Raw genomic sequence first — 15847 nt, forward strand, 5'->3', positions numbered from 1 at the left:
GTCCCGCTGCGCTTCCAGCCCTGCTCCAGCCGCGTGTGACAGTTCTCCATGGCCTCGGTCAGTGAGCGAGTGCTGAATGCAGCTCCTGAGCGAGGCTGCGGGTAACTCCAGGACATTTCTCACGTCCGCTGATGTGAACACATTACTGGCCGCAAGAAGTGCAGTATGTGTGGGGGGAAACATCCTAAATAAAGCTGGAATATCTATCCCTCTATTATCTATCTATCTATTCCCCTAAATATCTATTATCTATCTATATAGCTATCTCTCTATCTATCCATCTATGGATCTATGTATTTATCCCTCTATATATCATATATTTATCTCTGTATTAGCTATTTTTTTTTTTTCATTTTCAATGTGCTTTATTGCTGTAAAGGCATTAAAAAACGCAGGGACCAACATGAAAAAAATGCACCAAAACACACCTGCGTTATTGGTGCGTTTTTTTAACGCAGGTGTGCTAATCCTCCACTCTCAAAGGTGTCACAGCTGCTTTAGTGATGTTGCCCCTTTTCAGCGGTCAGGCCTCCATTATTCAGAAAGCCATGGCGTATCCTACCAATCCCTTTTTTATAGAGAACCCCATTTCACTGTTTGATTTGTCATATTCCTGACTTTATTTCTGTACTTTGTGTCCCTCCAGAATGTGTGTCACCAGGCTCCGGATAGCCCCTTACCTCAGCTCCCATTACCATATATCAATAGTTCTGAGACTCGCGTCTTCTTTGGTCATGACAGACGGCCAGCTGAAGGTCAGTATCCACAGTATGGACATCTCCTCTAGTTAGATTGGATCGCCCATAAAATGGTAACACATTTGTGCAGTGGATGTTGTGTAATCTGTAGATCTTTATTGCTCTCGGGTCCTGAAAATGTTTTGCATACAGAAGTGCCAATAAAAAAATTATACACAGTCGTTATCTTGCAAGTATGTTCTTGCAGCATTTGTTTTCCTTTTTTGGCACATAAAGTGCTTTCATTGTTTATTGACAGAGGGAAGGGTTTTTGTTTTTTGTATTTTTACTGAGGAATTTACTTGCCTGCAACCCTGATGAGACACTTTTTTTATTCCCTCTGAATGAAGGAGAGAAGCAGGCGGCGACGCATGTCAGTCTTGATCAGGAGTATGATGGCGAATCTTCTCAGCAGTGGAAGGAGCTGGAAGAACAAGTGGTAGCAGTGGTGAATAGAGGCGTCCTTCCCGTCAACTTTCAGCCAACGCAGTATTGTTTAAGCAGCAATTCAGATAACTCCAAATTTCCTCTTGCTGTTGTACAAGGTAATGTAAAAACTACAAATGCAGGATGAAATGCAGACTTTAAAGAGAAATGCATTTTATCATGCAGTATAAACATGGAAAACGGTTAGTGAATCTTAAAGATTTATGCCTATGGATATGTTTGGAAAAGATAAATTCCAAATTTCCCGAATTCTCTCGATATGTCACTTTTCCTGCTTACAGCTTGCTTCCTCAACACTGTTTCCTTATTATATAATTCAACCACCTATACAATACGAAGTGACAAAAAAAATTGTTGCACTCTGAAATGCTAAAGTATGAAAATCATGAATGTAAGAGCATAGACCTGTATTACTGCTAAAGGAAATCTGGGAAAAAATTGATTTACCATACAAAGTGGCCATTTTCAATGGCTGATGACTTGCACACAAGCAATCATTAGAAACCTTTATTCCCGGTCATTGGCCTCTGTAAACAAGTCGCCAGTCGGCAATCCATTAAAACGTTGTAGTTGGCCAATTGGATTGTTCTTGTTGGCCATGCCTTCGGAGCTTTATTTACAAGCGTTACATGTTGTGTAATCTAAAAAGTTAACATTAATTTGTATCACAAGTGTTTAGCTGTGTCATCTTTATATGGTGCGTGAAGTACAATCGTGATTTTTCCTGTTTTAACAGAGCCAATAACCGTAGAGGTGTCCTTCAAAAACCCCCTGAAGGTCCCACTCTTATTGGCGGACTTGTCCCTCCTGTGGAAATTTCAACCAAAAGATTTTAGTCAAAAGGAAAATGAAGAACTACAGGAACCGATCACCAATGAAAAGGATCCGCTGGCAAAGGTGGTGTGGGCGTGTGTTACCTGTATAGTGTTACATTCTTATGGAGTTGATGAGGATTAGACAGTGGAATGAGCCTGCTCCCTTTTTCTTATTGCCTTGCTTTTACAGTTTATTGACCTATATACTACGGTGGATATAAATAGTCTACACACCCCTGATAATATGGCAGAAGTTTGTCATGTAAAAAAAAAAATCTTACCAAGAAGATTAATTTCACAACTTTTTTTCCACCTTTAATTTCACCTATATTCTGTACAATTTTTAATTCACACACGAAAAAAAAATCTTTTAGGTAGAAAAAGAAAAATGAAGTAAAATAATGTGGTTGCATAAATATACACACCCTTAATTTGTTGAAGTACCATTTGAATTTCTGACGTCAGGCTTTTTGGGTAGGAGTCTCAGCATGGCACATCTAGAATTGGCTATTTTTGCCCGCATCTTCCGTGCTGTAGTGCTCCAAATGTGTTCTCACGAGGGCATCTCCTGTGTACAGCGCCCTCTTCGGGTCACCCATAGATTTTCAATTGGTTTAAGGTCTGGGCTCTGGCTGGTCCATTCCAAAACCTTGCTGTTCTTTTCGCGTAGCCCATTTTTTTTTGCTTATTTGGAATTAAGCTTAGGGTCATTGTCCCACTCAAAGGTGAAAATAGCTAGTCTTGTAAAGAACAAACAATTTCTTTGTCGCTCCTAATTGGGAGACCCAGACAATTGGGTGTATAGCTACTGCCTCCGGAGGCCACACAAAGTATTACACTTAAAAGTGTAAGGCCCCTCCCCTTCTGGCTATACACCCTCCCGTGGGATCACGGGCTCCTCAGTTTTCATGCTTTGTGCGAAGGAGGCACACATACATGCATAGCTCCACTGTTTAGTCAGCAGCAGCTGCTGACTATGTCGGATGGAAGAAAAGAGGGCCCATACTAGGGCCCCCAGCATGCTCCCTTCTCACCCCACTCTTTGTCGGCGGTGTTTGTTAAGGTTGAGGTACCCATTGCGGGTACGGAGGCTGGAGCCCACATGCTGCATCCTTCCCCATCCCCCTTCGGGCTCTGGGTGAAGTGGGATTTTACCGGTCTCCAGGCACTGAGACCGTGCTCCATCCACAGCCCCTGGGGAATCTGCTGGAATGGAGCTGAGTATCGTCAGGGACAGGCCCTGCTACGTCAAGGTACTCTGTGTCCCCGTATATATCGCGCCCACACCGCAGCATTGCTGGGTGTGTTAGTGCGCCGGGGACAACAGCGCTGCGCGCTGGTGCCATTCCTATCTACAGCTCTGCTGAGAGGGGACATGTATTGAAACTGCCGCGCGGCCGCTGTTGTCAGTTTTTAGCGCTGCGGCGCGGCTGGGACTTGTGGTGCGCCGGGGACTTCCGCGCTGGCCGTGCATATATGACGGCCGCGCTTATTACTCGAGTCCCCGGCTTTTTGCGGCCTAGTTTCGTTTCGTTCCCGCCCCCAGGCCTGCCAGTCAGGGGAAGGGCGGGACGCTGTACAGAATGTCAGCGCAGAGGGCTGGAGTCTGCTTTGCATACTCCAGCCCTCACACTGGGCACAGTGGGACGCCAGTTTCCCGCACTTTGTTTGAGGCACGCCCACGGTCCGCCCCTCTTCACAGGACGCCGGCAGCCATTCCTGTGTGCAGTCTGAGCTGGAGAGAGGAGACTGGGAGACCCAGACACGGGATTCTGGTGCCCACACACCCGCTTTTTAGCGGGCGGTAAGCTGCCCTCAAGGGCTGACCCCCACTGGTGCCGAAGTGTATATTTGTATTTTATGCTTGCAGCTATACATTGCACTGTACGGTCGCGGTGATTCTCTCCTATATACCCTCCTAGATTACTCAGAGGATACAACAGCATGTCGACCGCAAAAAGCAAAGGTGCCAAGGCACAGGCTTTCTATGCTGCTTGTACCGCATGTGAGGCTGTTCTACCGGCAGGTTCCACTGACCCCCACTGTGTGCAGTGCTCGGCCCCTGTGGCACTTGCTCGGCCGGGGCCTCTGCTGGAGGTGACCCAGGCAGAACCTCCTGTGAATACTGTCCAGGTGACAGGGACGGAGTTTGCAGTTTTTGCTGACAGGTTGTCTGTGACTATGACTAAAATTCTTGAAACATTGCAGTCTAGACCAGTAACTCAGGCCATGGGCACTGTTAACTCATTGCTCCCTGGTCCCCCTCAGTTGGAACAGCTCCGGGATCCGGGAGTGTCCCATGCATCCCAGGGTGATGGCTCTGACACGGACGACAGTCCCAGACAGCCTAAACGAGCTCGCTATGAGCGGCCCTCGACTTCATCTCACTGGTCAGGGTCCCAGCAGGGCTCTCTGTATGATGAGGCGGAGGTAGCTGATCAGGATTCTGATCCTGAGACCGCTCTCAATTTGGATACACCTGATGGTGACGCCATAGTGAATGATCTTATAGTGTCCATCAATAAAATGTTGGACATTTCTCCCCCTGCTCCTCTTGTGGAGGAGACAGCTTCACAGCAGGAGAAATTCCATTTCAGGTATCCCAAGCGTAAATTAAGTGTATTTCTGGACCACTCTGACTTTAGAGAAGCAATCCAGAAGCACCACGCTTATCCGGATAAGCGTTTTTCCAAAAGGCTTAAGGATACACGTTATCCTTTTCCCCCTGACGTGGTCAAGGGCTGGACCCAGTGTCCCAAAGTGGATCCTCCAATCTCCAGGCTTGCAGCCAGATCCTTAGTTGCAGTGGAAGATGGGGCGGCACTTAAGGATGCCACTGACAGGCAGATGGAGCTCTGGTTGAAGTCCATCTATGAGGCTATCGGCGCGTCGTTTGCTCCTGCATTCGCAGCCGTATGGGCACTCCAAGCTATTTCAGCTGGTCTTGCACAGATTGACACGGTCACACGTACATCTGCTCCGCAGGTGGCACCCTTAACCTCTCAAATGTCTGCATTTGCGTCTTACGCGATTAATGCTGTCCTGGACTCTACGAGCCGTACGGCAGTGGCGTCCGCCAACTCCGTGGTTTTACGCAGAGCCTTGTGGTTAAGAGAATGGAAGGCAGATTCTGCTTCCAAAAAGTGTTTAACCAGTTTGCCTTTTTCTCGTGACCGACTGTTTGGTGAGCGCTTTGATGAAATCATTAAACACTCCAAGGGTAAAGATTCATCCTTACCTCAGCCCAGACAAAACAAACCCCAACAGAGGAGGGGACAGTCGGGGTTTCGGTCCTTTCGAGGCTCAGGCAGGTCCCAATTCTCCTCGTCCAAAAGGACTCAAAAGGATCAGAGGAGCTCAGATTCTTGGCGGACTCAGTCACGCCCAAAAAAGACAGCCGGAAGACCCGCTACCAAGGCGGCTTCCTCATGACTTTCGGCCTCCTCTCTCCGCATCCTCGGTCGGTGGCAGGCTCTCCCGCTTTGGCGACGTTTGGCTGCCACAGGTCACAGACCGTTGGGTGAGAGACATTCTGTCTCACGGGTACAGGATAGAGTTCAGCTCTCGTCCTCCAACTCGCTTCTTCAGAACTTCTCCACCTCCCGACCGAGTCGATGCTCTGCTGCTAGCGGTGTCCACTCTAAAAGCGGAAGGAGTGCTGACCCCCGTCCCTCTGCAGGAACAGGGTCACGGTTTTTACTCCAACTTGTTTGTGGTGCCAAAAAAGGACGGGTCATTCCGTCCCGTTCTGGATCTAAAACTGCTCAACAAGCACGTAAAAACCAGGACGTTCCGAATGGAATCCCTTCTCTCCGTCATCGCCTCAATGTCTCAAGGAGATTTCCTAGCATCTATAGACATCAAGGATGCTTATCTCCACGTGCCGATTGCTCCAGAGCACCAGCGTTTTCTACGCTTCGTTATAGGAGACGAACACCTTCAGTTCGTAGCTCTGCCTTTCGGGCTGGCGACAGCCCCACGTGTCTTCACCAAGGTCATGGCAGCAGTAGTAGCAGTCCTGCACTCGCAAGGTCACTCTGTGATCCCGTATTTGGACGATCTACTTGTCAAGGCACCCTCTCAAGAGGCATGCCAACACAGCCTGAACGTTGCGCTGGAGACTCTCCAGAGTTTCGGGTGGATCATCAACTTTTCAAAGTCAAATCTAACCCCGACCCAATCGCTAACATATCTTGGCAGCCAGGGTATGGACCCAGGGGAATGGTCCCTTCACCAGGACGTGTTTCAGGAGATCTGTTGCCGCTGGGGGATGCCGGACGTCGACCTGATGGCGTCACGGCACAACAACAAGGTCCCGGCTTTCATGGCACGGTCTCACGATCACCGAGCTCTGGCGGCAGACGCCTTAGTTCAAGATTGGTCACAGTTCCGGCTACCTTATGTGTTCCCACCTCTGGCATTGTTACCCAGAGTGCTGCGCAAGATCAGGGCCGACTGCCGCCGCGCCATCCTCGTCGCTCCAGACTGGCCGAGGAGATTGTGGTACCCAGATCTGTGGCACCTCACGGTGGGCCAACCATGGGCACTACCAGAACGACCAGACTTGCTGTCTCAAGGGCCGTTTTTCCATCTGAATTCTGCGGCCCTGAACCTGACTGTGTGGCCATTGAGTCCTGGATCCTAGCGTCTTCAGGATTATCTCGAAAGGTTATTGCCACCATGAGACAGGCTAGAAAACCATCCTCCGCCAAGATCTACCACAGGACGTGGAAGATATTCTTATCTTGGTGCGCTGCTCAGGGAGTTTCTCCCTGGCCTTTTGCATTGCCTACTTTTCTTTCCTTCCTGCAATCCGGGTTGGAAAAAGGTTTGTCGCTCAGCTCCCTTAAGGGACAAGTCTCAGCGCTATCTGTATTTTTTCAGAAACGCCTAGCACGACTTACTCAGGTACGAACGTTCCTGCAAGGAGTTTGTCATATCGTCCCTCCTTACAAGCGGCCGTTAGAGCCCTGGGATCTGAACAAGGTTCTAATTGCTCTCCAGAAGCCGCCTTTCTAGCCTATGAAGGATGTTTCCCTTTCTCGTCTTTCACAGAAAGTGGCCTTTCTAGTAGCGGTCACGTCTCTTCGGAGAGTGTCCAAGCTAGCGGCGCTGTCATGCAAATCTCCCTTCCTGGTGTTTCACCAGGACAAGGTGGTTCTACGTCCGATTCCTGAGTTTCTCCCTAAGGTGGTATCCCCCTTTCATCTCAATCAGGATGTCACATTACCTTCCTTGTGTCCTCATCCAGTCCATCAATTTGAGAAAAGTTTGCATTTGTTGGATCTGGTCAGAGCACTCAGGATCTACATTTCCCGCACGGCGCCCTTTCGCCGCTCGGATGCACTCTTTGTCCTTGTCGCTGGTCAGCGTAAAGGGTCGCAAGCTTCCAAATCCACCCTGGCTCGGTGGATCAAGGAACCAATTCTTGAAACCTACCGTTCTGCGGGGCTTCCGGTTCCTTCAGGGCTGAAGGCCCATTCTACCAGAGCCGTGGGTGCGTCCTGGGCATTACGGCACCAGGCTACGGCTCAGCAGGTGTGCCAGGCGGCTACCTGGTCGAGTCTGCACACCTTTACCAAGCATTATCAGGTGCATACCTACGCTTCGGCGGACGCCAGCCTAGGTAGACAAGTCCTTCAGGCGGCGGTTGCCCACCTGTAGGACAGGGCCGTTTGACGGCCCTATCACGAGGTATTCTTTTACCCACCCAGGGACTGCTTTTGGACGTCCCAATTGTCTGGGTCTCCCAATTAGGAGCGACAAAGAAGAAGGGAATTTTGTTTACTTACCGTAAATTCCTTTTCTTCTAGCTCCAATTGGGAGACCCAGCACCCGCCCTGTTTTCTTAGGGATTTTTGGTTTTTTCGGGTTCACATGTTGTTCATGTTGAATGGTTTCAGTTCTCCGAGGTTTCTTCGGATTGAATTTGTCTTTAAACCAGTTATTGGCTTTCCTCCTTCTTGCTTTTGCACTAAAACTGAGGAGCCCGTGATCCCACGGGAGGGTGTATAGCCAGAAGGGGAGGGGCCTTACACTTTTAAGTGTAATACTTTGTGTGGCCTCCGGAGGCAGTAGCTATACACCCAATTGTCTGGGTCTCCCAATTGGAGCTAGAAGAAAAGGAATTTACGGTAAGTAAACAAAATTCCCTTCTTTAGGTTTAAAAGAGTTGTCTCATTACAACCTGAATCCACATGCCTTAAAGTACGTGCCCACGATCAGGACCCGCGGCGCTTCCTTCCTTCTCCCCCGCAGGTCAGGAAGGAAGGAGATTGCAGCTGTCCGTGCCCACAATCAGGGTTCAGGCCACTGCGGGGTCTCTTCTGTTCTCCCTGTAGAAAACACTTGTGGCTGTGCAGCAATACATTTATATGTTTGTAGCTTGGAAAGCTGCACCCGTAGGTGAGTTTACGTTGTGGGCAGTATACACACAGTGGGCACGGGATTTCTAGAAATGCCATCCACTGTGCTTGTACTGTACATTGCAACGTTTTGGGATGCATCTGCAACATGCTGCATCCAAAACACTGTGAACCCTGATCGGTGGGCACGCAGCCTTATGGGGCCGATCGGATATAATGAAAGGGTCCCCAGGTTGATACCCGTCTATTAGCCAGATTGGAGTGCCAGTAATAAGTGGTTCTGGTGGCCTGAGCCCATCCGGGCCACCATGTAATACTACATCTTACTGACCATATGGCTGCTTCACCAGGTGGATCTGTATCCATTAATCAATTGTCAAGACAGCTTTGATTTCTAAAAATTTGGTTTTCTTAGAAGACTGATTTTTAGCAAGAAGTCTGCTATGTAATAGAAACACACGAGGGCCAATAGAGCCATGATTTTGATTCCATCAGACGGCCATTGTCCTGATATAGGTGGGTGGAGGGTCGGCCGTGTGGCCTCCACCATGGTTAGAAATGATATCTAGCACAAGATCTAAAATATGTTCTGGTAACAGAGGTTTTATGGAAAATAAGTCTGACTCTGCGATCTTTATTTTCTTAGGGGAGAAGTTTTAGCGACGTAATTGGCACAGAAGAGATCGCAGAGTTTTTAATCAACAATGAGGAAACAAAAATTGTAAGTTCCTGTTCATCATGAAATTGGTGTAAAGAGTGTCTGTCTATTACTAAGATGAATTTTACTTATTTTGTGAAAATCTAAAGTGCTGACCTCTGGGACACAAGTGGATTGGTTAATAATGTAACTTTGCTAATCTTCCAGGCGAGGTTAAAGTTATTTCCTAGGGAAACTGGGGAGTTGCACATCCTTGGTATAGTCTATAATCTCAGCACAATTCAGGGTGCCAGCAGCCTCGATGGAGTCACACCACCAAATAATGTACCCACAGGTAAGACCGTCACACATTTCAATTATGTCAGTTTACCGCAAATTGTGACATTGTCATACTGTGTGCAATGTTGTACTAATGTCACAAGAACAAAATATTTGGGTTTTTGTTTCCCCCCCCCCCCCCCCCCCATTAAAGCTTTTTGCAACTCACTATTCCTGTAAAGCCGGGACCACACTGGGACTACTGCGATCCTCGCATGACATTCGTCTCACGTTGGAAGCTCAGCAGGAGTTGAGTGTCATTCGAGTGTCACTGCGACTGTGGTCCAATCGTGCGATCGGACCTCAGCTACAGGGGGTGGGCCGGCACTGAGGAGGGGAGGGATTTATCTCCCGCTCTCCTCTGTAGCCGACTATTGCCATTCTTGCCCTGCACTCGCGGTACACCGGTGTACTGCAAGTGCAGTGCGATTTTTCTCTTGACCCATAGACTTGAATGGGTGCGAGAGAAACAAGACTAGCATTACAATCGCAGCATGCTGCGATTGTTTTCTCGGTCCGATTAGAGCTAAGAAAATAATCGCTCATGGGTGCTGACACATAGGCTAATATTGGTCGAGTGGAATGCGATAAAACATCACATTCCACTCACTCTGATTTTCATGCTGTGTGGCTTAGGCCTTAACAGAACAATAGCTTACTGTTTCTTGTTATGTCTGTTGTTTTTTCTTCAGGAAAGTTCATATCTAATGGAATGTCAGTCCGAGGACGGCAGGACTTAGAAATACAAGGCCCTCGACTTAATGGCTCAAAAGAAGAAAAAACATCAATTCAGTATGGGCCAGACCGCCGGCTAGACCCAGTTATCGCCCCACAGATGCCTTTATTGGAGGTAAATTTTGCTTTCTATTTTTTTTTTTTTCTTTCAAAAATATTAAGAGGAAACCATTTTTAACCCCTTGGAGACACAGCCATTTTTCATTATTTCCCTTTGCCTTCCAAGAACCATAACCTTTTAATTTTTCTGTTAACATAGCTGTGTGTGTGTTATCTACCTATTTACAGTGTGCCACAAGTGAGTACACCCCTCACATGTAAATGTCTAATTATATCTTACTAAACAGTTATTTCAGATTAAAGTCTTTATACATTACCATTGCCTTAGAATACAATGTACAGTTATCACAAGTGAGTACACCTCTCTCATTTTTGGAACTATTTTATTATATTTTTTCATTGGACAACACTGAAGATCTGACAATTTGATACAATGTACAGTAGTCAGTGTCGAGCTAGTATAACAGCGTAAATTTGGTGTGCCCTCTAAATAACTCAACACATAGTCATTAATGTCTAAACCGCTGGCAACAAGTGAGTACACTCCTAAGAGAAAATAGCCAAATTGTCCCCAAAGTGTCAATATTTTGTGTGGCCACCATTATTTTGAGCACTGCCTTAACTCTCTTGGGCATGGAGTTCACTAGAGCTTCACAGGCGCCGCTGGGTCCTCTTCTATCCTCCATGATGATATCACATAGCTGTTGCATGTTAGAGACCTTGCACTCTTCCATCTTGCACAGATCCTCAATAGGGTTTAGGTCAGTCCCCACTTATCCACAGTAAAGAGTTTGGTGGCCTCCTTGGTCTTTGGCTACAGCGATTATATACTGGTGGCTTGTACATATAAGGGGGTCTCTGCAATCTCATGCCATGCTTCATTACAGTTTGGCACTCACTCATGGTGTCAGTAAGAAGCAGATGATGGGTAATATTGACTGCAGCTTCCATGTACCTGTAAATCTAGACTGGGGTATGAGGGCTTTTAGGGAAACATCTGCACTGACTTACTGGAGAATAAAAATCCTTTTTTTCTTTTAGTTTTTTGCTGTGCTTTTTTTTTTTTTTTTCTTCTCCAGAAGATGGATAGCCTCTATAAGGGTGGCATATTCTTGTATATATTTACACTAATCTATGATTTAGCTTCAAATCTGGCTCCTTTTTTCTGCCTATTTTAATCCTCTGTTTGATTTTAGAGACATATTTTTAGACAAATTGAGGTATTTTCTATAAATGTTGGCATTGATTTTGATAACTGGTGAGGCCCAGGTGTGGTTTACATGATACTTCAGGGACCAGAGGTTTGCTTTCCCTTCCTCTCCTTACTGAAACCCTTTTAATATTCTGGGCGAGTGGATTAATCTTCTGGATAGATGAGCTGATGTTGGTGCTGCAGTCCGTATTTATGCTGTTACTCATTTAATGGATGTCTTGCACTGACAGGTGTTCTTCATAAACTTTCCCACCGGACTGCTATGTGGTGAAATCAGAAAAGCTCATGTTGAATTTGTGAACGTAAGCAAAAGCCCGCTGACTGGGCTCAAAGTCGTGTCGAAGAGGCCGGAGTTCTTTACGTTTGGCAGCAATACGGCGGCACTGACACCACTGAGTCCTGCCGCGTCGGAGAACTGCAGTGCCTATAAAACAGTTATTACGGATTCTACCTCTGGGTGCTCGGTGCTAACCTCCTCTGTTACCCCAGTAGACTTTGGTTTTGGTGGTGGAAAGCAGCCAGAAGTTGTAGATATTCCACTTACAGACTCTGTTCTTGCTCCTGGTGCATCAGTGCAGCTTCCACTTTGGCTACGAGGACCTGATGAAGAGGGAGTCCATGAAATAAACTTTTTGTTTTACTATGAAAGCACAGAAAAGCAATCACGGATGCGGTAGGTTTCTTTTCTAATACTCCTGGTGACTTGAGAATCATGAAAGCTGGTGGTAAATGCTGAATGATGGGTATAATGTATACCACTACAGCAAGGATTATTTCTTTATCGTTCCTTATGGGAGACCCAAACCATGGGTGTATAGCTACTGCCTCCGGAGGACACACAAAGTACTACACTAAAAGTGTAGCTCCTCCCTCCGAGCATATACACTCCCCGGATGACAAATCCAACCAGTTTCATGCTTTGTGTCAGGAGGTCACACACACACGCATGCATCCTCTTTTGATTTTTCATTTTTTCTAAAGATTTGGAAGAAAAGCGGGTCCACTGGACTCCCGGCATGTCCCTTCTCACCCCCCTGGCGGCGGTGCTGTTAAGGTTGACTTCAGGGCAGGAGCCCTTCATGCCGCGCTCCTTCAACATCCCTTAGGGGCTCTGGCTTGAAGTTAGAGCCAACACGGTTCTCACTGCCTTGCAGGAGACCGGCCTCCATCCGCAGCCCTTTTGCAGGACCCTGCTGGACGGAGCACTGAACCCCCACCCCACCAGGGACTGGGCCCTGCGTCTCAAAGCTAAGTATAGAGACGTTATTCAGAGGGTCCTTCTGCAATGTGGGGCACTTTTATTGGGGGGGGGACAGTGATTTACTTTAATAATGCTGCTTTTTACTGTGTTTCCGGCCGGTTCCACGGTTTTTACTGAGAACCGCGCCGATGATGCCTGATTGTCGGCCGCATGCATAACTCTAGGCCCCGGCTTCAGCCGCGGCCTAGTTTTGTTTCGTTCCCCTGCATGTCAGTCATGCACGGGGACACTGCAGCGCCGCCCGCCGGCCGCTCTGCACAGGGGAGGACGCTCCTCTCTGAGGAGATGATTCCCTCCCCTGTACATCTCCTTAGCCCTCCGATTCCCGCTCCTGGGTTAACCCCCGCCCCCCCCCCCTCACTCTGGCGCCATTTTCTCAGCGTTCTTAGTACACTGGTCGGCGCTGGCTGCTCTGCAGAAGGAGTGAATATCTGGCTGGGGGTCCAGGCTTGGAATCCGGAGGGTACACATAATAGCGGTCTGATAAGTCACAACCTCTGGTTGTGCACTTTTATACACTCTCAGGGCATTCTGAAGGAGTTAATTCTTTATTATAGAACCTCCTCCTCAGCAGCATGTCTCACACTAGGAGCAAGGCTCCAAGGCTGTACACTACATGCTCTGCATGCAAGCTCGTATTGCCTGAACCGGGCACAGACCCACACTGTAATGCCCTAATGTGGTGGTGCCTCAGCCTGGAGTCTTCCCCAGGCTGAACCCCTGGGTAGCATCTTTTTCCAATGCTATTTCCCACTCCTTTGCAGACTCCATTGGACAGTTGTCTCGGACGCTGCTAAGCATGCATCAGCCCCCTTCTCAGGGTGCCTCTGCTGCTCCAGCTCGCTCTGCAGAGCTAACAGAGTCTGTTTCACCTAATCCCAGACCCCGTCCTCCTAAACGGAGACGCAGGGACTCCTCTCCTTCCTCGTCCCACGGCTTTGCCTCACGGGCCGAGTCACAAGGCGAGGAGGATGTCCTTACTGTGGGCTCAGACGCTTCGTCTATGTACCCCATTGATACCGATGGTGATGCAGATGTTAGCGATTTGATAGCGTCCATTATCTCCGTTCTGGACCTTAACCCTCCAGTGTCAGAAGAACAGGCCTCTTGGGTAGAAAAACACCAGTTTATCTCACCTAAGAGAGCAGGCCACTGTGACTATTCCCAGGGCCTGTCCTGACAAACGCTTTCTTAAGCGTACTTCTGACTTACTGGGGGCTCGGACGCTCTCCATGTACCCTATTGATCTGTCCGAAAGTGACGCAGATGCTAATGATTTGATTGCGTCCATTATATTTGTACTGGACCTCAATCCGCCTGTATCAGGGGAGCACCCCTCTTTGGCAGAAAAGCATCAGTATACCTTGCCTAAGAGAACAAGGAGTGTGTTCCTTATCCACTCCAGCATTCAGGTCACTGTGACCAAGCCCAGAGCTTGTCCTGACAGACGCTTCCCAGAGCGTGGTTCTGATGACTGTTTCCCCCTTCCACCAATGGTGGTCAAGGAGTGGGCTCCCTCACCGAGGGTGGACCCTCCGGGGTCTAGACTTTCAGCCCGGACAGTTGTATCAGTGGCTGACGGCTCCTCTCTGAGGATCCCACTGTCCGCCAGGTTGTCCTTCTGGCCAAATCTATATATGAGGCGGCAGGGGCCTCGTTCTCCCCATCTTTGCAGCAGTGCGGGCTCTCAAAGCCATCTCTGCTTCTCGGGAGGAGATGCATTCCCTCACCAGGGCCTTTATGCCCGAATTGGTTGCCTTAACTTCCAGGCTTCAGTCTTTTCATCCTATAGCTGGAGACTGTCACCGCACTGCGGTGGCCTCGGCTACTTCCCTCGCTATCCGCAGGTTCCTGTGGCTTCGAGAGTGGAAGACAGATGCTTCTTAAAAAGCTCCTTGCTGGACTCCCTTTTGCTGGGACCAGTCTATTCGGTGAACAACTGGATGAAATTATTAAGGAAGCTTTTGGCAGGAAGAGTACTTCCATGCCACAACCCAGGAAACCTTCCAGGGCAGGAACCAGTCGAGGTTTCGTTCCTTTCGTTTCCTCTAACTGGTCGTCCTCTAAGACCTCGGCCTCGTCCACTAACTCAGCCAAGGTCCGTAAACCAACTGGCGCATGAAGCCGTGTCCTAAGTCGGCAGGAGCTGCTGCCAACAGGGCAGCCTCCTCTTGATTATCTGGCCGCGCCAGTAACGTCCTTGGTCGGTGGCAGGCTCTCCCTCTTGGGCGACGTGTGGTTGCAACACGTCTTCGATCAGTGGGTGTGGGTTACCCTCTCCCACGGCTACAAAACAGATTTTTTTCTGACAACTCCCCCCTGCTCCAAGGCCGCCGCCTTCTCACAGGCCGTGGCATTCTTGCAGGCCAATGGAGTAATTGTACCAGTTCCCGACTGGGAACGGTTCTGAGATTTCTACTCAAATCTCTTCTTAGTCCCCGAAAAGGACGGTGCTTTCCGACCTGGATCTCAAGCTTCTCAACAAGCATGTTCAGGTGCGGCAATTTTGCAGAAATCTCTGCGATCAGTCAATGACCCAAGGAGATTTCTTAGCATCCATCGACATCAGAGATGTCTCTCTGCATGTGCCATTCGCAGTTTCCCACCAGCGTTGGCTACGTTTTGTAATCAGAGAGGAACATTTCCAATCGTGGCTCTCCCCTTGGGTTAGCCACGGCCCCTCGTGTATTCGCCAGTTGCGGTGCTGCTCCTCCAGGGGTTGGTAGTGATTCCTTACCTGGACGCCCTTCTAGTCAGGGCTTCATCCAGTGCAGACTGTCAGCGGAGTGTCTCGCTCACTCTCGCCACGCTTGCAAGTCCACTCTGACACCGACCCAGGAACCTGCGTACCTAGGGATGCAATTCGAGACTCTGCTGGCACTTGTGAAGCTGCCCTTAGTCAAACAGCAGTCTCTTCATCTGGCGATTCGCTCTCTGCTGAGGCTCCGCCGTCTTTCCATCAGGCACCTCATGCAGGTGCTGGGTCAGATGGTGGCGTCAATAGAAGCGGTTCCCCTTGCCAGTTCCATCTGCGTCCCCTGCAGCTGGACATTTTCCGCTGTTGGGACAAGGGACTTCTTCCTTGTACAGGCTGGTGGCTCTGTCGCCACAGACCAGGAGCTCTCTAAGTGGTGGCTTCGGCCCCTCTCTCTGTACCAGGGAAGCTCCTTTCTGACCCCGTCCTGGGTGATTCTCACCACGGATGCCAGTCTATCTGGCTGGGGAGCAGTTTCTCCAC

At 48.8% G+C, this 15847-nt stretch overlaps 1 protein-coding gene across 2 annotated transcripts in view; it reads left to right on the forward strand.

Annotated features, from left to right (window-relative positions):
* Window positions 1-15847, forward strand: part of TRAPPC8 (trafficking protein particle complex subunit 8) — a 170714-nt gene that overhangs the window by 103713 nt on the left and 51154 nt on the right. For both annotated transcript variants that reach the window (XM_075353322.1, XM_075353323.1), the window contains 7 exons: window positions 647-755; window positions 1088-1282; window positions 1921-2081; window positions 9011-9085; window positions 9230-9356; window positions 10033-10190; window positions 11579-12021. In XM_075353322.1, the coding sequence (XP_075209437.1) occupies window positions 647-755; window positions 1088-1282; window positions 1921-2081; window positions 9011-9085; window positions 9230-9356; window positions 10033-10190; window positions 11579-12021 (1268 nt within the window). The remainder of the gene's footprint in view (window positions 1-646; window positions 756-1087; window positions 1283-1920; window positions 2082-9010; window positions 9086-9229; window positions 9357-10032; window positions 10191-11578; window positions 12022-15847) is intronic.

Source organism: Anomaloglossus baeobatrachus, chromosome 6 (genome assembly GCF_048569485.1).
Source record: "Anomaloglossus baeobatrachus isolate aAnoBae1 chromosome 6, aAnoBae1.hap1, whole genome shotgun sequence".
In the NCBI taxonomy this organism is placed as follows: domain Eukaryota; kingdom Metazoa; phylum Chordata; class Amphibia; order Anura; family Aromobatidae; genus Anomaloglossus; species Anomaloglossus baeobatrachus.